A 23,755-nucleotide genomic window follows, 5' to 3' on the forward strand; every position below is an offset into this window, starting at 1 on the left:
TCACCTGAGAGTCATGTCCCCCTGCCCCCGGGAGTACCATGACCCACTGAGCATCTGTGTCTGTCATTGGAGCATGGGGTGCAGACACTGCCCTCCTTAGAAGGGTGCCTGGGCTGCTCTTGGAAGAAATGAGTCCCGCTGTGTCCCAGGTCTCCATAGAGGTGTGAGGGGTGGTCCCTAGTATGATTCCTGCTGCTTCTCCACGTGTCGCCAGGGAACTCGGGGCAGGGCCCAGTGCTGCTCTGAGGCCTGTTTGCAAGCAGAGGTGGGCTTCTCGGAGGCTTATTGGGTTTCTTCCTTTTCTTCTTTCTTTCTCTTTTTTTCAAAGATTTATTTCTTTTTAAAATTTTATGTGTTTATATGTATACTCTGGTGTATGTATATATCTGAGCACTGTATGCATGTCCACAAAGGTCAGAGTGGCCATGAGGTACCCTGGAAGTGGTGTTAGTTTGTAATTGTTGCTGGTAACTCAGCTCAGGTACTCTGCAGAGCAGTAAATGCTTTAACTGCTGTGTACCTCTCCAGTCCTCATTGGTTTTCCATGTTTTAAAATTTTCTATTGATACAGTGTTTCTCTGTGTAGCCCTGGCTGTCCTAGAACTCCCTCTGTAGACCAGGCTAGCCTCAAACTCACATAGCTCTGCCTGTCTCTGTCTTCCCAGTGCTGCATTAAAGATGCACACCACTACCACCTGGCTTATTGTTTTCTTACAAGGAGCTAAGTTCCTGGTGTGAGGGAAATTGGGGTGATCTATCACTGCTGTCTGTCTTTATCTGTTCATTTGTCCATCTGTCATCTTCATTTTTATCATGTCTAGCTACCTGTGTACCTATCATCTATGTTTCTGTCATGTATCCATGTGTCTATGTATGATCTCTTCCTCCCCCCTCTCCCTCCCCCTCCCTCCCTCCCCCCCCCCCCCCCCCACACACACATGAGTGTACCCCTTCTCATCTGACACACACCTGTGTCAGCCATAACTTTCTTACCCGCTTTTAAGAATATTGTATCACTTTATTTTAATTACTTGTCTCTGTGGATATATACGTGAATGAGTGCAGGTGCTCATGGAAGCCAGGGGATGGCAGTGTAGGGTAGGGGGCATCTGTGGAGGCCAGGGGACAGTGGAGGGCAGGGGAGGGCAGAAGAGAGGTCAGTGGAGGTCAGGGGAGGGCAGTGGAGGTCAGGGGAAGGCAGGGGAAGGCAGTGGAGGCTAGGGGAGGCCAGAAGAAGGAGTCAGTGGATGCCTCTGTTGGAAAGTTACAGGTAGCTCTGAGCAGTCTGTCAGGAAAGAGCACTAGCCCCGGCTTAACCATTTCTAACGTGTGTGTTGTTTTATAGCCTGTTTCAGTGCCACAGAAAGTACCACTGGCCTTTGTGTAAATAGCCAAGAGCTGTGATGTGTAGCCACATCCTCTGTCTGAATTATGTGTTTACACCTTTTATCCAGAAAGTTGGGTGGACAGCTCACAAGGGCTGCTCAGCAAGGCTTGGAGGAGTGATCTGCCCTCCGTTGTCTACATCGTCAGCAGACTCAGTGAGCGGCCTGTAGTGAGTTCTGCCCTGCCTGGGAGGTTGCTGGTTGGTAACTGATCAGTCAAATTGGATTATTCTTTATGGTTGGGGAGCAAATTGAAATTGTGAGAGGTGATTTTCCTTCTCACATTTTAAGGCCAGATGAGAGTATTTACTTGTGGCCTCTGTTTATCGGGAATGCAAGTTGAATATGGTGATTGGAATTGATGAGATGTTAGGAACAGCTCTCATCAGAGGCAGTGTGCCCAGTGACCAGAGACAGATGGCTTCCTCACGGTGAGCTTCCTCGGCTGGGCCTTTGGTCAGTAACTGTTTAAATCTCTGCTTTCCCTATTCTCTAGTTGTCTATACAGTTTGGCAGTTTTGTGATTTTGGGATGTGTGTGCATGTGTGAGTGGGTTTCAGAAAAATGTGTACTAATAACTGGAGGTTTTAGGACATGGAATGGATGGTAGAAATAACGACAGCTGTGTGCCATGCCGAGCCTCTTCCCAAGGGCGCTGGGAAACGTTGGCTCCTTTTGAATTTGCATTAGGCTGCTCCACTGCAGGAGCCAGGGCACCGCTACCACTTGTTTCCACCTGCATTTGGGATCTTTGCCGACATGGCCTCCTTGAGGTTTATTCCACATCTGACTGCCCATAGGGTCCGTTGGACACCTCCCAAGAGAGTGCCGGGAGCATCCTTTCATCATGCCCTTTGGTAAGGACATAGGGACAGTGCGGGACATCCTAGCTCTGCCTGCAGGCTCAGTAATATAGGTGTGGCGACCTTGCCCTGCTGTTGGTAGCACTTGAGTGCTCAGTGCTTGGTGCTGGTGCCTTTGCTGTCTGTGGTGGGAGGCTTTTAGGAATGAAACCTTTCTAGGAGGTAGTTGGGCCATCTAGGATGTGACATCCAAAGGGATGCAGAATTTATGCCTTACTTTATCTCTGGCTGGGGTGTGTAGGAGGAATGGGGGTGGATCTGTCTAACCTGGACTTCTTCTACACCTTCTGTGGAATATGTAGGTCTCTGTTGGCCTTTTTCCCTGAAGGCCACACCTATCAGAAATAAGCCTGCATCACCTAGAGTCTGGTCATCAGCCATAGTGACTGCCTGGAGGGTCCTCCTGAGTGGAGACTAGCCTTTTGCAAGATTCCTGCGAAGCAGCCTTCCCACCTAGGGTGGCCCTGAGCACAAGGCTTCCAGTCACTTCCCTTCTGCTTCTTTGTCTTTTGTCAAGTTCCACCTCCTTCTCTTCTGTGTCTGCTCACAGAGGTGTCTTCTTAGAGGGGTCTCCCCAGCATCCTCTATTCCCCCTTCTGTGTGTCTGTATATTGGTCTAAGCAACCCTTGTCACTTTCAAAGCTCTGTTGGCAGATCCTCCCCCACTCCCTGTCTTACTGTCTGAGAGCATCTGACATGACGCTCACTGGAGAACAGTTTCTGACCACTACAGTCTGACTCCCGATGGCTCTGTCAGGGCTTGCCCTAATAACATGGGTGAATATTTCCTGGGTTTAGGGGTAGGGCCCAGTGCAGATTGTAGGGCTAATTTATTTGGCTTACCAGCTGGCCTGCTCTCTGTCATTCATTTCTGGGGCCATAACTCTGTCTCTGGGAGGTCCCTGTTAATTCATCACTCACTGGACAAGCAGATTTTTATAATTTTCTCTCAGTTTCTAGAGACCCCCCGTGGGCTGGGAGGAAGCAGGAGCATGCTGACCCCTTCCTGCTCAGTGCACATGACGCAGGGACTGCACTGCAGCAGGTCCCGATCAGAGGCCTCAGGAATGGGGACCTCTGCATATTCCTCTTGACACAGGTGTGGTGGTTAGGGACCTGTAGGCACCTGGTGACTTAGCTCCTGACCTGGGATATCTTAGTTCAGTGCTGCAGGCTGTGCCAGGCTTTGTGCCCAGAGGCCAGGAAGGGCAAGCATCTAGTTTTCCTGGTGCATACAACAGTGGCTTCACATAGGTGACTCAGCGGCTTAGGTCTGCATTGACTTATCTGCAAAGCTCAAGGTTAGAAATCATTTGTGTTAGCAGGGTTTGATCTGTGCTCCTCAGCCCTTCAACAATAAAGGTGCTGTAGGGTTTGAATAAAATTGTACTAGTGTTTTTTTAGCCTCATGAAAGAGATGAATTACAAAAAGTTCACCATGTACATGGCAATTCCATTATCATAACCCGTAGGAGACCACTGCTATTGGTGCGTGTCAGACTGCTTTGGGCTGTCATCACAAAGGCTCTAAGGTAGCCCTCTGTGTGACACCTCTCCTCAAATGCTATGGAATGGGGGTTGTATCAGTACGTTTGGGCTCCTGTCACAATTATGCTGTAGTTAGGGCTCTTAATTTACAAGCTTGTCTTTCTTGGGGGCCTGCAGCCAAGTGGCTGAGGTTGCAGTGCTGGTAGATGTGTGAGGAGAAGGGCTATCTTTCTGCTTGGCATCTGCTCCTGAGGGTCTCCTCCAAAGCCCCTCACCCCATGACAAGAGCTCCCCCATCACTGTCCAGGCTCTTCCCAGCACTGGCATGTTGGTGATTAGGGCTTCACACTGACCCTCAGTTCTCAGCAGAGATGGCACCTACCTCAGCGATACCCTTGTCCACGGAGCCCTAGATGGCCTGGAGCGAGCTTTATAGTCCAGGCTGGCCTCAAACTCACAAAGATCTGCTTGCTTCTGCCTTTGCAGGATTAGCCACGTGCACCTTCATGCCCAGCTTTATGTTTTATGTTTTAGACAAGGTGTCATGTAGCCCAGTTCCACCTTGAATTTGCTGCATAGCCGAGGATGATTTTGGATTCCAACCTGTCTCCACCTCCTAAGTGCTAGGATCACAGGTGTGTGCTACCACACCTGTGTATGCAGTGCTAGGGAACTGCAGGCTGGGCGAGCATTCTGCCAGCTGAGCTGCATCCAAGGCCTCAGTGGTTTTAGGTTTTGTTTTTTTTAAACAGAGCCTGGCTTGGCCATGGCTGTGGAGGCGCATGCACACACTGTGTGTCTGCCCCACTTGGCCCTCCAGCACTGTTCTCTGTGTGGTGTGGTGAATGCCCTGCAGTACTCACACTTGTGGGTTTTTTGTTTTCTTTTTCCAGACAAGGTTTCTCTGGTAAGAGCCCTGGCTGTCCTAGAACTTGTTTTGTAGACCAGGATGGCTTCAAACTCACAGAAATCCACCTGCCCCTGCCTCCCAAGTGCTGGAATTAAAGGTGTGTGTCACCACTGTCCAGCTGCGCTTGTGGTTTTGAATGAGCGACTTTATTAAGTATATAGCAAGCCAATATTCCCCCCACCCCAATAGCAAGTAATAGATACATGACACATAGCTAGATAACGAACATGTAATTGGGTATGCACAACATCCAGCAGACACCAAATTGGGGAAGTTGAGGCAGCTAGAGTTCTTCTCCATCGAGCCTTTTCTTTAGGCTGAGTTTCCATGGCTGAACCTCTGGCTTTTCTTTCCCATGGTAGGCATTTCGATATCACAGAGTAAACACTGGTAACTTCTGTTGGCAATGGTTCCAGCCATTTCAAGAGTGTGACATTTTTACTCTTGGACTGTTTAGCTGTCCCAGACAAGAGGCCTCAGAGGATACTCATAGATAGACATGCTTGGTCTGAAATGGGGGAGGGAGGGAGGGCTCAGTCCTGTTGTTAGAGCCAGCTTCTCAATGAGCTCTACGTTGACAACTCACTGTCTGATGTATATAGACACACTGTGACTTGGTACCTGGCTTCTCTCTCAGATGGGCACCAAACACTTTCTTAGAGCTGCTCTATGGTGCCACAGTGTTTGGGGCCCCCACAGCATATGTTGATAGGGTATGCTTTTCTTGGTACATGAGTGTGGGGTGCTGGGATCCAGTTGGGGCAGGACCCAGGGCTCTGAAATGCTGGGTCAGGCAAGGAAAAGCTGGAAGAAGCATTGTCTTGGAGACATTTGTTAAAATGTCTCCTGCCGCTCTGCAGTAGCTCTTGGCCTGGCCTGGTTCCTTGAAAGTAGATATTCTTAGTCCTGGGTTTCTGACGAAGCTCACATGAAAGTGAGTGGCAGTGTCCCACCACATCCAAAGATGTCTCTCAAAGGCCTGAACTCATTCTCTCAGCAGATGCTGCCTCAGAAAGGCAGCGATCGATAAACACGCTCAGCTTCTCCTTGAAGAACCAAGAGCTTCGCTCTGAAGCCCCAGAGGTTCGTGGAAATGCCGCTGCCCTCAGAGTTCAGCTCGCTGTGGAGCGAGAGCTTTAATTTTTTATAAGCGATCTCTTTTCTTCCTTGAAAGAAAGACTGGCGTTGAATGGAGAGAACCTCCCTGGGGGGTGTGAAGGGAGGGCAAGAGAGAGAGCCAACAACCCCAGGAGATGGTGGGGAATCTATGTTAGGATGAAGTTGCTCAAATTCTTCCAGCTGTTGAGGCTCTCAGGACCCATGGACCCAGTGGGAGAGGTCCCCATTTCAATTTGAGATCCATGTCAACTTGAGGATTCCTGTATGTCTGCATTCTTGTGTGCCTGGGAGTCTAGGTGTGACTTGGAAGCCTGGCTGTGAGTGTTCAGAGCCTCTTTGGACATTGTATTGCGGCTCTCTTGTATGGTACTTTGTCTATCTGCAGGCCGTGTCTCCTCCATGGGACACCCCCACCCCCTGGAGCTTGCCAACCTGCTTCCTCCATGGACCTGCCTGGATGGAGAGTACCCACCTGTTCCCACACAGCCTCCCGTTCCTAAGCAGGCTCCAGGGTGTCTAGACCTCTGCCCCTTCTGCTCACATCTGTGCTCTGAGGACGGCTTTTATGTCCTCTCTCTTTCTCTTGAGGTTTTTCTTCTTGCTCCTGTTCTCAGTTCTTCACTGCCTCTGTCAAAGACTGAGTCTCCTAGCCAACTCCTGTTTCCACACAATGTGAATGCGCCCTGGATATGAGTATTTAATCTTTCATCCCCCAAGTGTCTCACACAATGTCTTCTCCTGTGCCTGTGGGGAGAAGAGTCCCTTCAGGATATTAGCTAACTAACCCAAGATACCTAATTCTCTTCTTTTACTCCATGCCACCTGCCTCACCATGGACTAAAGCACTCTTTTCCTCACTGGTTTTTTCTTTGCCATGGCAAGATACGCAGCAGTACCTCAGCTCTGGGGTGCATGGACCTGTAGCCCATGTTTGCCATACCAGCTGGCACCTACTTAGCCTGCCACAGAGGATGTGCAGGACCCCGTGCCTGACCAGCTTACTGGAGGGCTTCCCATCTGCTTCCTCCATACACTCTTCTCCTGCACACCATCTAATCAGGTCTGTGATGCCTGCTGTACTTAAAACCCCAGCCCCTGCAGGCAGCCAGTGCTCCCTACCCACTCAGATACCTGTATGTATCCTGCAGTCTCAGAAGGGATCTGCTGCTGCCTGTCTGGCGTATGTGAGCTGTCCCTTCCTCTGCAGTCACCTGCTCAGTGATTTATGCCTGTTTTGCAGCCAGGAGGAATCCAGCCTGTTGATCATTGTGCTCGGGGCTTCATTGAAGCTCTGCAAATGATGCTCTGGAGCGCCCTCCCTTTGCTTTGTTCTGAACTGCAGTTTATAGTCTGTCCCTGTCCTGTTGGAAACCTGGGAACCTATTCTGCCTGGAACTGACCTTAGGATCTGCTGTGGTCTGCAGTCCTGCCTGTTGTCTGGCATCTTCTGTAGGACCATGCATTCCTCTTATATCTGGTTTTGCTCTGCACAGCAGATGAAATGTATTTTGTTCTTAAAAGAGAGGACGGGGAGTAAAGCGCCTGCTACACAAGCATTTAGACTAAAGTCAGGTCCTCAGAAGCCACATAGAGCTGGGCACAGTGGTGTATCTGTTGGACAGAGGCAGGAAGATTTCAGTGGCTCACCTGCTAGCTAGCCTGGTCAAAACTGTGAGCCACAGGTTCAGGGAGAGGCCCTATCTCAAAAAATAAAATGACTAAAGGGCAGAGCTTGAGGAAGGCATTCTGACATGGATCTTTGGTCTGCACCAGCGAGTACAGAGGGTCTGTATGCAGGGGAGGAGCATATGAGAATGAGTGAGGGTGTGGACTAGGGCTGGAGACCAGAGGTAGAGTGCCTGCCTAGCAGGTACAAGATCTTGGGTTAGATACCTAACATTCCTGAGGGGACTCCTTTCTTCTTGGGGGAGGAGTATAATGGGGAGAGAGGGAGAAAAGGTTTTCTTTATAATCTGAAAAATTGGAACTCAGGTCTCACCGATACCCTTAAGACTCCACCTTCTCCTGTGGTGCCATAGCACATGGCATCTCTGATCATGGTCTGCAGTACGTGTGCCATCCCACATGGTTACCTAGGTGCAGGGCTGAGATTGAGTACCTGTGTCTTCGCCTCCCTTAGGTAGCAGAGCCTAGCTACAGTTGGAGGTTGGTAGCTGGCTCAGGCTGAGTGATAGATTTCCTGTGTCCAACCTTGCTGCCTGGTTCTGTTACACTGAGCCCTGGTCATCAGTGTCCCAGCAAAGTGGCTGTTATGACATTGCCTTGGGTTTGCATCTTTGCCAGGTGGATAGGACCCTGGGTAGCTACAATGGGAAGGCTGTCCCAAACTTCGTCTTGGGTTTAGCAGTCTTCCTGCTAGCTCCCCGAACTCCTTGCTGAGGGCAGTTCTCAGACCCCAGTCCTTCTGTGTGTGTGTCCTGTCCCCTGAAAAGTTGTGTCTGTCTCTCTGTGCTTGGCTCTTAAGTAGCAGAGCAAATGCTGCTATTCTAATTAAATTACCCACTTTGGAGCAGAGATTTAAGGCGCTTGTGAACCTCCCCACCTGAATTCAACGATTCAAGAGTCGATTTCACAGTCCTTGATTATTAAATTGGTCTGTGAATAGTTTTCAATTGAACTGGAACTCAAAATAGCCTCTTTATATCCCTGTTTCCCATGAATATTTGCTCTTGCCTTGCATTTGAGGTTGTGATGCACCTAGGGTGCAGGTGACAGTCAGCTGCTTCTCAGTGGGGCTAGGGGACAGTGCAAGTCCTGAGACTGCAGGATCGAAGCCCACCACTGTCCTTGAGGTCACATGGTTGGCTTTATCTTCTGTGGTCATGTTGGTGGCCAGAGTAGGGTTCCCTGCTACACTTCACAGGACCAGGAGCATCAAGGCCCCTGCTGAAGCTTCATAAATGTTTGACTTTCATTCACTTTCAAATTACACTTCAGCTGTTTAAATGATTTTACTGAGTTATAATTTACAAAACCCTGTATTCACTCAGATGTGAAATAGACATATTTGCAGGGGCGTCTACCTGACAAAAGCGTTATCTGCTGCCCTTGTGAATTCGGGTTTTCTTGAAATTGTGTAATCAAAGCAAACAAATATAATTGGATGCAGAAGTAATCTGAGCTGCAGGTGTCTCTCGCAGGCCCCGCCCCAGATCGTACATTTTCAAAGTAGCTGGTCACAGTTACTTTGCATGAGTGTTACATATGTCCCCTGATAACAGAATCCAGATGCCCTGCCCTGTGTGTGTATGCGTCTGTGTCTGTCTATGTCTGTCTGTCTGCCTATCTGTTTGTACATCTGCATTTATTTATTTGCCTGGCTGTCTTTGTGTGGGTCCATATATGCTTGGCACATATGTGGAGGTGTCAGTCTTCAGGCACCATTCTCCTTTGGCCTGAGACATGATCAAGTAGTCATCTAGAGAGCTGGCCAACATGCTTGCAGGATCTATCTGCCTGTTTCTGCTTCACATCTTTTTTAACAGCACTGGACTTACAGGTATGTCCTGCCATGCCCAGGTTATTGCGTGGCTGAGGATCCAAACTCAGATGGACGTGTTTGTAAGGCAAATGCATTACCAACTGAACTGTCTCCCTAGCCCCCATGTCTCATTTGTGAGAGCTTTTAGTATTTCCTTTGGAAAGAGGTCTGTGGTTGACAACGTGTACACTGTGTTCCTGTTGTCAGTTCATCATCAGGCAGCAGTGGCCATCTTGATGGTGGGGTTGGTTGGTCCTTTCCCAGCTGCTCCTGTCCTCTGATCTGTTTCTTTCTGCTGCTGTGACCCTTCTCCAGGGGCAGTCATGAGAAGGGCTGGTGGCCCAGTGTGTGTGAGAGGGCACCGTGTGAGTCTTTGATGAGATCCCTGCTCTTCGGGGATTTGTCACATTCTCTGTAGGACCAGTGGCAATGGAGGCTGCACTGGGCAGCTGTGGGACTAGTAGTGTGGTAGCAAGGGTACTTTGTGATGGTCTTTGCTCAGCCTAGGAGTGACCAATGGATCTTAGAGGCCTTAGTCCAGAGATCTGGGCCTCTGATGTTCGCAGAGACAATAGACCAAATTGTGAGCTTGCTTGTTGGAGTGTCATAAGGAAGGAAGGGGCCAAACCAAAGAGGCCACAGGGATACAGTAGGGAAGCAGGTATTGTAAAGGGAAGCCAGGCTTGGTGGCACAACCTATAACCCTGGTTTTTGGGATACTCAAACAGGAGATTAAAAGCTCAAGTTCAGCTTTGGAGACTTAGTGAGATCCTGTCTTAAAGTAAAAAAATAAGAGGAAGGCTGGGAATGTAGCTCAGTGCAGAGCACTTATTTAAGACTCTCCCAGTGAGGGGCTGGGGCGTGGCTCAGTGGTAGAGCCCCTGCCTAGAATCCCCCAGTGAGGGGCTAGGGTGTGGCTCAGTGGTAGAGCCCCTGCCTAGAATCCCCCAGTGAGGGGCTGGGGCGTGGCTTAGTGGTAGAGCCCCTGCCTAGAATCCCCCAGTGAGGGCTGGGGTGTGGCTCAGTGGTAGAGCCCCTGCCTAGAATCCCCCAGTGAGGGCTGGGCTGTGGCTCAGTGGTAGAGCCCCTGCCTAGAATCCCCCAGTGAGGGGCTGACAGCCTGGCCCAGTAATAGAGGTCTTGCTTAGTATGCCTGAAGCTTTGGCTTTAATCCTTTATACTGCAAAAACACATACACACGTGTATAAATAGAGAAAGGGAAAGTAGAGGAGGTCAGATGCCATTGTTTGGGTATGTTCTGACATCTGTTATCACATGGCAAGCCTAGCACCCAGTGTGAGCCAGGACTTTCTCCTTCAGAAACTCTCCAGGCCCAGTGCTTGCTGCGGGGGCTGTTCTCCGCACCCGCCCTGTGCTGCACATCTGTGCCGACTGTGACTCACATGGGAAGTGCTTGCGCTGGCAATTTAGCTCATTCAGAAGTGCCGTCTTGAAGTGCCTGTGGCTGACAATCTTTCCCATTGTGTGTGGAGTTGCACTTCCCTCCCCCTCGCACCGTGTTCTGGGATCACCCTGGGTGTCTTTGAAATCCAGAATCTCCTGAAAGGCACTAAGTAGCTATTCAGGAGCGAGGAAACGACGACGAGGTGTTTGCACGTGCAGCTCTATTTTAGGATGCCCCTGTGGGATACACAGTGGGGGATGTGTCCTTAGTCATGGGGATGGTCATGTCAGGCCTCATGGATCTACCATCTTGCCTTCCCTACAGTGCCCGGGGTCTGGAGAAGGCCCAGCAGCAGCTCCAGGATGAGGTCCGGCAGGTCAATGCACAGCTGCTGGAAGAGAGGAAGAAGAGGGAGACACATGAGGCACTTGCCCGAAGGCTCCAGAAGCGCAATGCATTGCTGACCAAGGTACAGTTCACCCAGCGTGGCTGAGCTCACCCATACCCACACCACCATGCCCATGCCTGGCCTTTTCTCTCTGATTGCTCATCTTCATGCAGACTCTGTGGTCCACAGCTTTACATCTCCAGTGGGTATCCTGCATACCCTAGACCACAGGCCAGGCACACTGCTGGCCTTTCCTAGCTGCAGGCTGCAACAGAACAGTTCAGTTAGGCTGCGTGCTCTCAGTCCAGATTTGAGGACACTGTTTTGAATAGCAGGAGTCATCCAGAGCCCTGAGCTACAGCATACAACCATAATCCTAGAATTTAGGAGACCGAGGCAAGAAGGAATTGAAGGCTCTCTCAACCAGCCTCCCAGACTCACTTTCTCGCATGTCTTGACCTGGGCTGGTGCAGCACCTCAGGGAAAGTGTTTTCTATAAGCTGGCCTTCCTTAGTGGTGGGCAGCCTTCCTGCCCTGTGCTGTCAGCATGAGCAGAGGAAACCGGAGAGGGCTGTGAGGATGGCCACCCGGGTATAGAGCGGATGCTGCGGCTCCTTACAGAGTGATGCGCTACTCCTGACGGCCTTATGCCAATCCCCCAGTGTCTCCTAAAAGAAGATCTCGCATTTGTGTTGACCTCACACACTTCTTCCCAGGGCTGGGGCAGGGCTGAGCCTTCCTTTTAGGCCTCAGGGCTCAGGAAAGGAAGTGGCTAGACTGTCTTCTCATAGTAGCTTAGTTCCGGCATTGTACCTTGGCCTAGGAGACGCTAAGCGTGTTGGCATAGTTTCCTTCCTGGACCTCAGCGTCATCCGTTCCTGCGCAGCATCTGTCATTGTGAAGCCTGTGTGATGGGAATGTGTGGTCATGGCCTTCAGACTTGACAGTGCAGTGGGCAAGAGGCAGAGCTCTCAGCCATACAGTCACCAGCCGTGACAAAGACAAACACTGCTGTGCGCACTGACACGGGGGGAGCTGTCGGAGGTGAGGCTTAAACAAAGACCCAGAGGATTTACTGTTTACCAGAGCATGTGAAGAGAGCTGGCCCCATCCCCATAGAGACATGGTTCAGGGAAGAAGGCTGTCACAGAGATGCCAAGATTGCAGGTGCACGGGGGCAGGAGGTGGCAGATGTCTGGTCTGCTGGCCATGGGCAGCTTACTATGTGTGCGGGTGGCATGAGAAGACAGCCAGCTCAGAGAGTGGGATGGGGAGGGGATCTGCTTCATAGACTTCCTTAGTGGAAGAGGCGCTTGTGTCCTGTGACCCAGAACCTCCAGATGTACTGTGTGGTGAAGAGAGACTAACTGTTCCTTGTGATCTCAGGACTATTGCTCAGACTGCGAGAATGAGCTCTGAGGGATGGTCCTGAGCTGCCTCAGCTACACCGCTGAGGTGTTAGTACAACAGACAGCCATCTGCAGCACCCTGCCATCTGACAGCAAGTTCTTTGTCTGCCCTGGGAGGCTCTGCAGTGCAGGCCCAGGAGAGGAAGTCTATTCGTAGGGCGGCTATGCGTAGGGCGGCTATGCGTAGGGTGGAGGACTCAGAGTTAGCATCTGCCCTTTTCATACTTCCAGCCTGCCTTGCCCCTCCCAGCCAGCCTGGTAGAGAAGCTTCCAGACTCTGGATTTCTGGAGCTTGTGCATTGGTCACAGCCTTCTGGGTCCTTGGAGAAATTGCTCTAGAAGCACAGCTATTTCATCTACTTTCAGGAGAAATCAGTGGTCTGATCTTGGTGTGTGCGTCCATGTTGTGTACTTGTATGCCCACATACTCTGGGTGTTTTGGTAGAATGGGTTCCATAGCATTCCCACATGTGCATGCCGAGTGGGACATTTTGTGTTGGCTATGTATACTCTGTGACTGCTGTGGCCCTCGTTGCTGCTGTATCACTAGAGCTGCGGTGAACTTGGTGGTGACTGTTCACAGTATGATCTTCGTTGAGCTCCTGTGCTTCCTTGAACAGATCCTGTGAGGCTTGTGCCTAGTGTGTTATGTGGGGGGGCGTCTCTGTCCTTGACATTCCCACCTGGTGTGCCCTAGTCAGGAAATTTCCACTCTCCTCCCTGAACATGGAAATCCAATGGCTCTCTGTCCACAGTGGCCTCACCCTGACCCATGCTGCACTCCTGGCCTCACTCTGAGTCAGTGGGAAGGTAGCTATCGATTGCCCGACACTGACTGATTATCTATACCAATGATTATCTATACCAGCTGTCCCTCTGAGAGATTCAATGGATCAATACCCATTGCCTTCCCAGCCCTGGGTCTGGGATGTAGGGATTTGACTTGCTAGCCAGCCAGAATGATGCAACTATTCATTAGGCCAGTCTAGTGCTTTCACAGTGTGGTATAATGTCCCCTGTTCTACCTGCTGGCTAAGCATCTGGCCTGGGTATCCTGGACTCCAGTCTGGCTTACCTGTGAGCCCATCTTCACTGTCCCAATGGCTGCTGTTAGGCCTCAGTCTCTAGGTCTGCTCACTTCTGCCTGACCTTGCCTCTCTGCACCTCCAGCCCAGCCCCCTGAGGGGGAGGGTGTGGGTCCTGTCTAACATCCATCTGCACAGCCTGGAACCAGCTGTGCTGTTCCTCCTTGGCATCCCCTCCAAGGGGCCTCTGCCTGCTTCACATTCCAGTTCACGGTGCTTGGCATGCACAATTTTGTCTCGAGACCTTTATTAAGTGGCTCCAGTCTAAGGAGTTAATTGTTACTGATAGCTAAGAGTATAATTACCTTGGTAAAATATCATGACTATTTTAAGCAATTGAAAATTGGCTTCTGGCACTGGGTGAACACAAACCATTTTCCTATTTGAGGCACGCTATTTCTAGTGCTCACTAATAATCTATACCATAGTTGCAGAATCATATTTATAGAATATAAGCAAGAATTTATTTTTATTTTATTTTATTTTTATGAAAGAAAACGTTCCATTTCCTCTATTTGGTCACCCGAGGTCCCCAGGGGCACAGTCACTAGGGACACAGATTCTAGAAAGCAGGCCTGGAAAGAAGTGACTTGTTGGGCCCTTGGTGGCCAGTCCTATCTTGGTGAGGTGGCAATTGCAGAGGCCATTTGGTTGTCATGGCGAAGTCCTGTCTTAGGACCCCTCAGATTGTTTCAGTGCGTTTGTGTATGTATTTGCACATGTGAATTCTTGTTCATGTAGATATGCATGTAGAGGCCAGAGATCAACCTTAGTGTCTTTCTTCAGATACCTCCTACCTGGGTTTGTGTGTGTGTGTGTGTGTGTGTATGTGTGTGTGTGTGTGTGTGTGTTACATTTATATGTGTGTGCAACTTAAAACACAACCTGTAGGAAGTGGTTCTCTCCTCCCGTGTGGTGGGATCAAACAGAGTGTCAGGCTTGGCTGCAGAGTGCCCTTACCTGTGAGGCCCTTGTCTCTGCCATAGTCTCCCATTTGCCTGGAGCTTACCAAATAGGCTTGACTTAGTGTCAGGTCCCAGGGATTTTCCTGCCTCAGCCTTCCCTACCCCAGGGTCACAAACATGAACCATTCATTGCACCTGGCCTTTTAAATGTGGATTCTTGGGTTCTAACTTAGGTCTTTGTGCTTATAAAGCCGGCACTTTACTAATTGAGCCATCTTCACTGTTCCTGGACTTGGCGCTGTGGATAGTGAGTGTTCTGTGCCTGCTCTGCTTGTGTTGCTGTGAACAGGTTCCTGGAGTAAGTCTCTTGGGAAGTGACAGCTGTCTGTCTTTGTGCTTGCTGGGAGGCTGAGCTGTTCCCTTTTGTGAAATGTCCTTTGAGTCAAGACTCTCATAGACTGTAACTTCCTACTGTCTCAAGGCCTCTGCTGTGGCACTCTGGCCACCCACAACAGTGGAGCCAATGTGGCATCGACCCTAGAGGCAAGTAGCAGACTTGTCCACAGTGCCTACCGTTTCGAGTGCTTCTGTGAGCTACCGGCAGACAGGTGGTCTGTGCCTCCTCTGTGGAGAGTGCGCTGCCACACTCCAGGTCAGCCCTGAAGCCTGGGGACATTCCCTCCACTGCTAATCCACGGGGATTGTGCCTGACTCCTGCGTGTGGCACAGTTCGATTCACAGGCTACTCCTATGAGAGCTAGAGATCACATGCAGTCGTGGGTTCCTGTGGCCCTGGAAGAACTGTGGGCAGGGAATGGGCACCATACCCAAGGGTCTTGTTCCTGGTGAAGGGTGAGGAGAGGTATGGCGCTGGGGCAGGAGGCTCATGCAGCCCATCTTGCTGAGTATTTGCTTTGGAATGACTTGGTTTTCTTCCTGCTAGAACGCTGTCACAAGGTCAGATGTACTCCCATAGACAGGAGAGGGAAGCAGTGTCTGCTTAAGTTCTTATCTATTAGGCATGTACCCAACGTTGCCATTCTCCTACTTGGAGAGCTCTAACAGATGCAGGGTCTCCTCTGCTCCGTGCTGGGCAGGACACTGTCTGCAGATGAGCACTGTGCCAGAGGGACGCTCCCTGGCTCTCAGCCCTGTCCTACGTCACCTCTGGAGGGTGGGATAGAATCAGGTGGGGCTCTCTCTGCCCTGCCCTTAGGGTGCTTTGTTTTATGGCGCATGTTTGTGAAGAACCTTCTAGAGGCAGAGGGGCTGTGAACTAGCTGGGCGCTTCCGTGGGGTTGAGATGGACCTGGGGCTCTGTAAGGAAACCCTTAGTAGGGTTCTGTAGGCTTACTGTGTATGTACTCGTTGGTCAGCTTCTCTCTCTCTCTCTCTCTCTCTCTCTCTCTCTCTCTCTCTCTTTTTTCTTTTTTCTTTTTTTCGGAGCTGGGGACTAAACCCAGGGCCTTGCACTTGCTAGGCAAGCGCTCTACCACTGAACTAAATCCCCAACCCCATGTGTGTGTGTGTTTTATTGGTCCACAGTGTGGCTTCTTGTGCTGCAGAATTGTGCATTGGAGGTCTATTCTCATTGACAGAGTTCATTCACTGTCCACTTCTGTGATCGGGGGTGAAAATACCACTATGTGCCCATCCATTTTCATCTGGGCACATCTTTGGCCTTTCCCAGTATGGCTGGTGCTGTCGAATATTTTGGAATACGGCACTAGGTACTTGTGTCCATTGTGTCTTTATTCTGCAGTGTGTTTTGTTTTTCCCAGTGAGTTTTGTGCTGAAGGCTGTGTGCACCTCCTGCAGTGCAGGAAAGACGGGGGGCAGGCAGCAAGCAGCCTTGTGTTCCCCTCACACTCAGGGGACCCACCTGCTTCTGACTGTGAATGTGGTTTTGCTGTGAACTGACAGGGCCCCTGCTCTTCATGTCTGGCTTCTGATAACCGTGGTTAGCGTCGTGTTGCTGTTGTGTGGACCTCAAGTGGCTGGACTTAACATGTCACAAATAAATTGATACTTTAGTGCACGTGCTTGTCCACAGCGAGTGCTCTAGCTGACAGCTCTGGTGACCATAGGCTGCCTTGGGTTGGCAAACCACCTGCCAGAGTGCCCAGTGAGGGTGCCACATGCATTCTCCATCCTCTAGATTCACACAACTCTCCAGTTCTTTGGCCTCTCAAGTTTCCCTAGGGATTAGCAGGTGATCTGGAATCTGGGTGTGACCCCTTGCATAGGGATAAGACCCTCTTCACCTGTGGCATGCTTTCACTTGTCACCACTTCTGTGTCTGCAGGTGAACAGACGTTTTTCATTTTAATTGCAGTCCAGTATATCGATTTTCTCTTTCTGCTGGCGCTCTGGGCGTTTTGATTAAGTATCTCTGCTGACTGAAGTCAGGAAGATATTAAAGGGAACCTCACAGCTTCCTCCAAGCAGTCCATGGTTTTACCTTTTATGCTCAAGTCTGACAGGCACCTGGAATTGGGTTTGGAGTGTGATATGAAACAGGTGCCCAGGCTTGTTCTGTCTTCTGTGATCCACTGTTGAATGGCTCTGCTCTTGAAAGGGGCATCCTTTGACCTGTCCATAGTGGGCTGCTGTAGAATCTGCTGTCAGCTCCTCGTGTCTCTCTGTCCATGTCACCTTGTCTGAATTTCCACTTGAATGTAAGTGTTGATATCTGCCAGATCTGTTGTTCTTTCAATTCCCTAGCTGCAATGGCCCAGGCCTGTGAGCCCAGCTACCAGCTCTAGATCAGCGCGCTCTACAACGTGAGTGCAAACTTTGAGCAAACTAGCAAGACTCTGTTGCAGAATAAGACACGAAGAATTGCCTGAATGGGGTGGGGTGGCGGTGTTACAGAAATGGCTAAGGAGGCAGGGATTTGTGTGCAATCTTCAGGATTCACGTAAGATGCTCGCAAGTGGGCTGGTGAGGGGACCCAGTGGCTAAGGATGCTTGTCATGAAGCCCGATGACCTTAGCCTTAGAAACCACATGAAAGTGGAGACTAGTGCTGTCTCTGCTGACTAACACATGTGTACCACAGAGCGCCCCCTAAATAAATAAAGTTGGGAAGAAAGAAAGAATGAGGGCTGGAGAGATGGCTCGGCTGTTAAGAGCTCTTGATGTTTTCTTAGGATTCAGGCTCAGCTCCAGCAGTCTCCCTGGAGCCCTGGGACTGCATGTAACTCTAGCTCCAGGCCCCTTCAGTCTTTCGACCTCTCTGGACACTCACACGAATGTGACACGTGCACAAACACATATGCGCACACACATAAGTACAAAACATCTTAAAAGATTGGTACTTCCCATACATGGGCAGCCCCACACCCGCACACAAACTGCTTCCATCTCTGGGACAGATCTGTAGGTCCCCTACACCTCCCCCTGTGCCGCTGGTTACCTCTCACAGGACACTGCTAGAGTATGATTCAGACGGCAATGAGTTCTTGAATCATTTTGGAGAAAAATTGTATCTTGGTGTTGTTTGGTTTTATAAGTGGCATTAACCATCCCTCATTTACTGAGATGGTCTTTAATTTTTCACAGCAAGTTTTATAGATTTTATACTAAAAATCTGACACAGCATTGGATTTCCTCCCTATTTTCTACTTATGGTGTGTGCTCTTTTTAGTTATATTTGTATCAGGGGCGGGAAGGGGAGGATACACATGTGAATGGGTGTGTCTGAGAGGGCCAGAAGTGTCGGAGCTGGAGTCACAGGCATTTGTGAGCTCCTGACACGAGTGCTGGGAGGTCAACTTGGGTCCTCCCTAAGAGCCATCTCTCCAGCCCCCTCTGGTAAGTTTGCAAGGCGACTTAGCAGACTCTTCATTTTGTTTATCTTCTGCCTAGTGGTTATGATCAGCCTCTTATGACTGCTGGCCCTCAGCACAGCCTGCGGACGGTCATGCTGAGGAGGAAGCACCTGTGCTGCACGGTCTGAGGCTGGGCAGCCCATGTGCTGTGGGGTTTTTGTTGGTTGAGTGATCTTAGAGTTATGGGAAGTTGTGATGATAGAGAGGTATCTCTTATGCCTGTGACCAAGCTTCTTCTGGCGTACACCTGGAGTGGTGTACTGCAGGGTGAGCATGGGTGGCAGACTGTGCCATCCTGTCATCCATTTGGGTTTACTTACACGGACCCATGACCTTCAGGATGAAGGGCTGTCTGGCCCTGCCTGTGATCCTGGTTCCTATTTCGGTGATTCTCATGTTCCAAGCATCCCATCAAAGCAGAATCATGTTTGTGGGTTTTACTTTTCTGAATGCTGCACCTGTGGAGGCCAGAGAACAGCCTTGTTAGTTCTTTCTTTGCACCTTTATTGGGTTCTGGGGGTTCACTCAGGTCACCCCTCTAAGCCACCCCACCAGCTCCAGTTTTAGACTTTAAGCAGTCAGCGGTAAGCCAAGTGTTGCTGGCACCCTTTCTCTTCCCTTTGTCTGTATGGTATCCCATTGGCTGGCTCTTAGGTTCTGGGTCCTGTGCACTGCTGTGCTCAGTGTTCTAGTATGGAGATGCTTTGGTATTGCAAGGGTCACTTATAGGAGTGTCATCTCTGGGACTAGATGGGTGTAGAACTTCCACACTATAGGTGGCCCAGAGAGCTTTCTCCACCCTGGACACCTTCTGTGCCTGTCTGGTCATCCCTCCCTCCTGCTATTGCTTTGGATGCCTAGTAGCTCAGCCCGCCACCCTCTCCCAGGCTGTGCCTTCATATGTATCCTGTTGGGTCGCATGCAATCCTGTTAGACTAGGAATAAATCTTTGTCATTCTTCCACGTTTTTTCTCACCCCTCTGCCTGGGTGGATCCTTGCCTGGATGTTCATTTTCTAGAGGGCATCACAGTAGGCCATGGGTTCCAGTAATTGGGCTTAGTATGGACATGAGTTATGAGTACCCAGAAATCCTTGGTGTGACAATGCTATGCTGAGTGGAGCCTTTTCTGTGTGAGTGTGTGCATGTGGAGGTCAAAGGACAATCTGTGGCCTCTTCCTTAATGACTCCTCACCTGGGTTTTAGAGACTGGCTCTCATTGTCCTGGAGCTTCTTGAGTAGGCTAGGCTGACAGGCCACTGAGCTCCAGGGGTCATCCTTGAACAGGGCTACAGATGTACCACCACAGCCAGCTTGTAAGTAGGTGCTGGGGATCAAACACAGGTCCTTGCTAGGGCAGCAAGCGCTTTACTAACTGAGCTGTCTCCTTGACCCCCAGACTGGTATCTTTTACTTAGGAATGTGACTTCAAATTCCTCCTTATTTTTCTTGGCTGGATCACTCAGCTTAAAAAGTCATTGGTGGGGTTAGGGATTTAGCTCAGTGGTAGAGCGCTTGCCTAGCAAGCACAAGGCCCTGGGTTCGGTCCTCAGCTCCAGGGGGAAAAAAAAAAGTCATTGGTTACCATTGCAGTGCATGGCAGACTGCAGTTTACCCAGCATTCATCTGCTGCCGCATTTCAGTTGCCTCTGGGGTCTAGAAGATTTAAATACAGTGGGTTCGCTGCCATTGTGCTCTTCAGCAGTAGCTGGTGTGGACACCACCCAGCTCTGAGTTCTTCTCAGAGACCCTTCTGCATGCAGCCACCCTTACCTCATGATGCCTTTCAAATACAGGACTTTCCTATCCTGTTGTGAGATCTCCTTAATGCTGGGGCTAAAGAAGAAACTGAGGCACAGAGACAGGTGGAATGGGTGGGAATCCAGAGCAGTTCTACCCCTGATCACCTGCTGTTACCACCTTAACAACAGATTCATGGCTGAACTTCTTGTTTGGTTTGCCCCCTGGCCCCATGTGTGTGATAGACATGTATACAAGGATGAATGTATTCAGGCCAAAGGAGGATACCAGCCCCCCATCCCCACCCCCGCTGCCACCATTACTCTCATTTCCCTGAGACATAGTCCCACTGAACCCAAAGCTTGCAGGTTAGACAGCGATTCCCCGTGATCTTTCTGTCTACATGCTCCCATAACTCTGGGGCTATAGGCATATGTAACTGCGCTCAACATTTTATATGGGTACGGAGATTCAAACTCAGGTCCTCATGTTCCATAAGCAAGCACTCTTAACCCCTGCGCAGTCTTCTTGGCCCTCTGTAACTTGTTCTTATGATTGTGGCACTACTTACTACACTGAGCCTGTCTCTGGTCTTGTTCTGGCCTTGTGAGTGGCAGCCCCTGTCTCCAAGGCAAGTGTCAGTAGTAGTGGAGGCTCCATGGCCAGTGAGTGCTGAGGTTGTGCTGTTTGCCCAGCCATTCTCCAAGCCATGGTGGCTGTCCAGTGGACTTGGCCTGGAGCTCCAGGCTTGGGCCTTTGCTGTTGACCCCATCCTCCTCATCTCACTGTCCCTAGGGTATGGGACTCTAGCCACATAGAAGGGAATTTTCTTGGCTGCTGCCTTCTCTCTCCGGATTCTGGATCATGGGGAAGCTGTTGTTTGTGAAATGGTGTTCCCCATAATTCTGCAGCCTCCCAGGTCTGGCAGCCATACAGGTTGTGGGATCTGTGCCGCAGCCCTCTTTTTAACTCATCCAATTGAGGACTAAGTGAGGCTTAGAGGCTTGGCTGAGGCTGCTCAGCAGGAGATGATGCTCTGTTCTCTTATTTTCTTCTCACTGTGACCCCTGTTCAGTCTCAGGCTAGAATCTGCCTGATATGCCCTGCGCGGTTGTGCTTGCTCCTATGCTTCTAATGTCAAGGGAGACCAACCCTCTTATAGTACTGAGGCTTGCACCATGGGCCTTGAGCATGATTGGTCAGGACCCTGCCATTGAGCAGCATCACTAGCCCTTTATAAAAACTGAAGTTACTTAGACTGGCCATGAACCCAAGATCCTCCTGCTTCAGTCTCCTGGGAGAGCAGGGCTGTCTATTTAGGCCTCTGGGAACCCTTTCTTTTGACCACTGTTGAGACTGGGAGTCTCCTGTTGAGCCCTTGGGCCATGAAGGATCTGGCCTGCTAAGCAGGCATTAGTTCTTGAAGACTCAGGACTCTTTGGAGGGTGCAGCATTTATCGAAGTTGGCAGCCCTGATCTCGCTTCCTCCTTGGGAAATTGCAGGGCCCCCCATGCTGTCTGGACAGTCTGACCAGGCACAGGTGTGCTGACGTAAATTTGACTTCATATAGGTCCTCATGGGAGTGGACAAAGGGTTAGATCTTTTCTGGGGTGTGACTCTTGGTGGACCCTCTTCTTTTTGCCTTGGTACCTGACCTTTCTCCTTTCTCTGCTTGCTGCAAATGGAAAAGTGACTTACCTTCATTCTGGGCCTTTCAGATCTGAGAGATCTGATCACACAGATCACTCCGGCACAACTTGATTTAGGGACTCCCCCCGCCCCTGTGTGTGTGTGTGTGTGTGTGTGTGTGTGTGTGTGTGTGTGTGTGTGTGTAGACCAGAGGTTACATTGGATTTCTTCCTGTAACACACTCCATGTTATTTGCTGAGTCAGGGTTTCTTGCTGACCCTACATCTTGTCCATGCAGCTAGTTCAGCTGACTGACTTGCTCCAGGGATCCTGCCTCCCAACTGCTGGGTTGCCACGACCACTTAGCTTTCCACATGGGTGCTGCTGTCTCTCCCCAGCCTTTTATATGATGACTTCAAGAGGTAGAAGTGTGAGAGAGAGCTAATGTTGGAGATGCGTGTACTCATGTATTTGTGCACGCACGCGCACACACACACACAGGGGCTCACACAATTTAGTGCTTCTTTTTATTTGAAGAAGGACTGATATACAGGAGGGTAAGTGGCCATGGGGATACTGCAGGGTTCCTGTGTGCCTTCCCTTGCAGCTTGCATGGAGGTTGATGTCACTGCTCCTAGGGTAGAACCATAGGGACTCTATAGCACCCCGAAGGAAAGCATGCATGTACCATGAGGGCTCGGTAAGATGAATACAGTGCTTGAATCATTGGGGTGGGACCTCTATTCTGCTGGTCTGGGTGCCACTGCTGAGTTGGGAAGTCTTGTTCATGTAAGGGAGGGCCAGAGTCCTAGAAGCGGCTACAAGATGTGGCTGAACTCTGCTTCTCTGAACCAGGTTTCTGGCTCTGTGTAGAAATGGCAGCTATTACCTTCAATCCATGTGCCTGCCCCTGGACCTGATGGTTCTCTTCCCTTTCCGCCATCAGAGGCTGTATGTTCTCTGTGCTCTTTTGTTCCTTTCTGTCTACTGTAAGCACATGTACTGTGTGCCATGCTGGGGGAGATATGGCTGTATTACCCCACTCCTGTAGGCCCCTTCACCTTCGTGGCAGCTCTATCTCTATACTTGGGTAACAAAATGGTCCCAGGTCAGTCTGCCTTCCTTCTTTTGTTGTTTCCTTCCTTCTTTTGTTGTTTCCTTCCTTCCTTCCTTCTTTCCTTCCTTCCTCCCTCCCTCCCTCCCTCCCTCCCTCCCTCCCTCCCTCCCTCCTTCCCTTCCTTCAAGTTTATGTATATGGGTGTTTTGGTTTTGTTTTGCCTGCATGTATGTATGTGCATAGTATATGTGTAGTGCTTGCAGAGGCCAGAGGCCAGCATCAGATCTCCTGGAACTGGAGTTCCAGACAATTGTTAGCTACCCTGTGGTGGTGGGAATTGAACCTGGGCCTCTGATGGAGTAGCCAGTGCTCTTATCTGTTGAACTTTCTGGCCCCTGTGCCTAGTTTTCTGCACTTTGCACTGCCAGCCCTGATCCACAGTGCAGAGAGAAGCAGGGTGCAATGGGATGGTTTTGTTATAAACGTGCTACGCAACCAGGTTCAGGTCCAAGCCCACTGGCTTCTTACTTAAAGGTTCCCTCCACTTCTGCGGACATTGGCAATCAGTTTGGAGCAGCTGGTGGGATGTCCCATGGCCTCTGTTCCTGCTGGGGAATTGTTCTGTGTACCCTGATGTCCTTTCTCTTCTCAACCAGCAGGGTCCACAACACGGGTGTACAGTGGTGTGTTTATTACCTGCTTGTCAGACCTTTTTGGGACCTATATCCCATCTTTTGACTGGCCTCAAACTTGACCGTAAACTTTTGATCCCCTACCTCTACTCCTTCGGTGCTAGGATTCTGGATGTGTACCAATTTGTTCAAAGTGAACCCTGGACTTTGTGGATGCTAAACAAGCTTCTGCCTAGCCTCTCTTCCTGCCCTTCTGGCTCCCATTTTGTCTGAAAGGAAAGCATTCCTTTGGTCTGGGAAGGAGCCATTGCAAAGTCACTTGAAAGTTGTCCTTGGCCTTCACATCGTCCCAACAAGAGTGCCACTGGAGCTGGGTTGTGACAGGAAAGAAGGTTTTAGGGAGAAA

General features: G+C 50.2%; 1 protein-coding gene across 3 annotated transcripts in view; it reads left to right on the forward strand.

The window, feature by feature from the left end:
* Mad1l1 (mitotic arrest deficient 1 like 1) overlaps positions 1–23,755 on the forward strand; it is a 309,793-nt gene that overhangs the window by 121,276 nt on the left and 164,762 nt on the right. For all 3 annotated transcript variants that reach the window (NM_001109387.1, XM_063271650.1, XM_017598453.3), the window contains one exon: positions 10,997–11,141. In NM_001109387.1, the coding sequence (NP_001102857.1) occupies positions 10,997–11,141 (145 nt within the window). The remainder of the gene's footprint in view (positions 1–10,996; positions 11,142–23,755) is intronic.

The sequence above is a fragment of the Rattus norvegicus genome, chromosome 12, assembly GCF_036323735.1.
Source record: "Rattus norvegicus strain BN/NHsdMcwi chromosome 12, GRCr8, whole genome shotgun sequence".
NCBI classification, from domain to species: domain Eukaryota; kingdom Metazoa; phylum Chordata; class Mammalia; order Rodentia; family Muridae; genus Rattus; species Rattus norvegicus.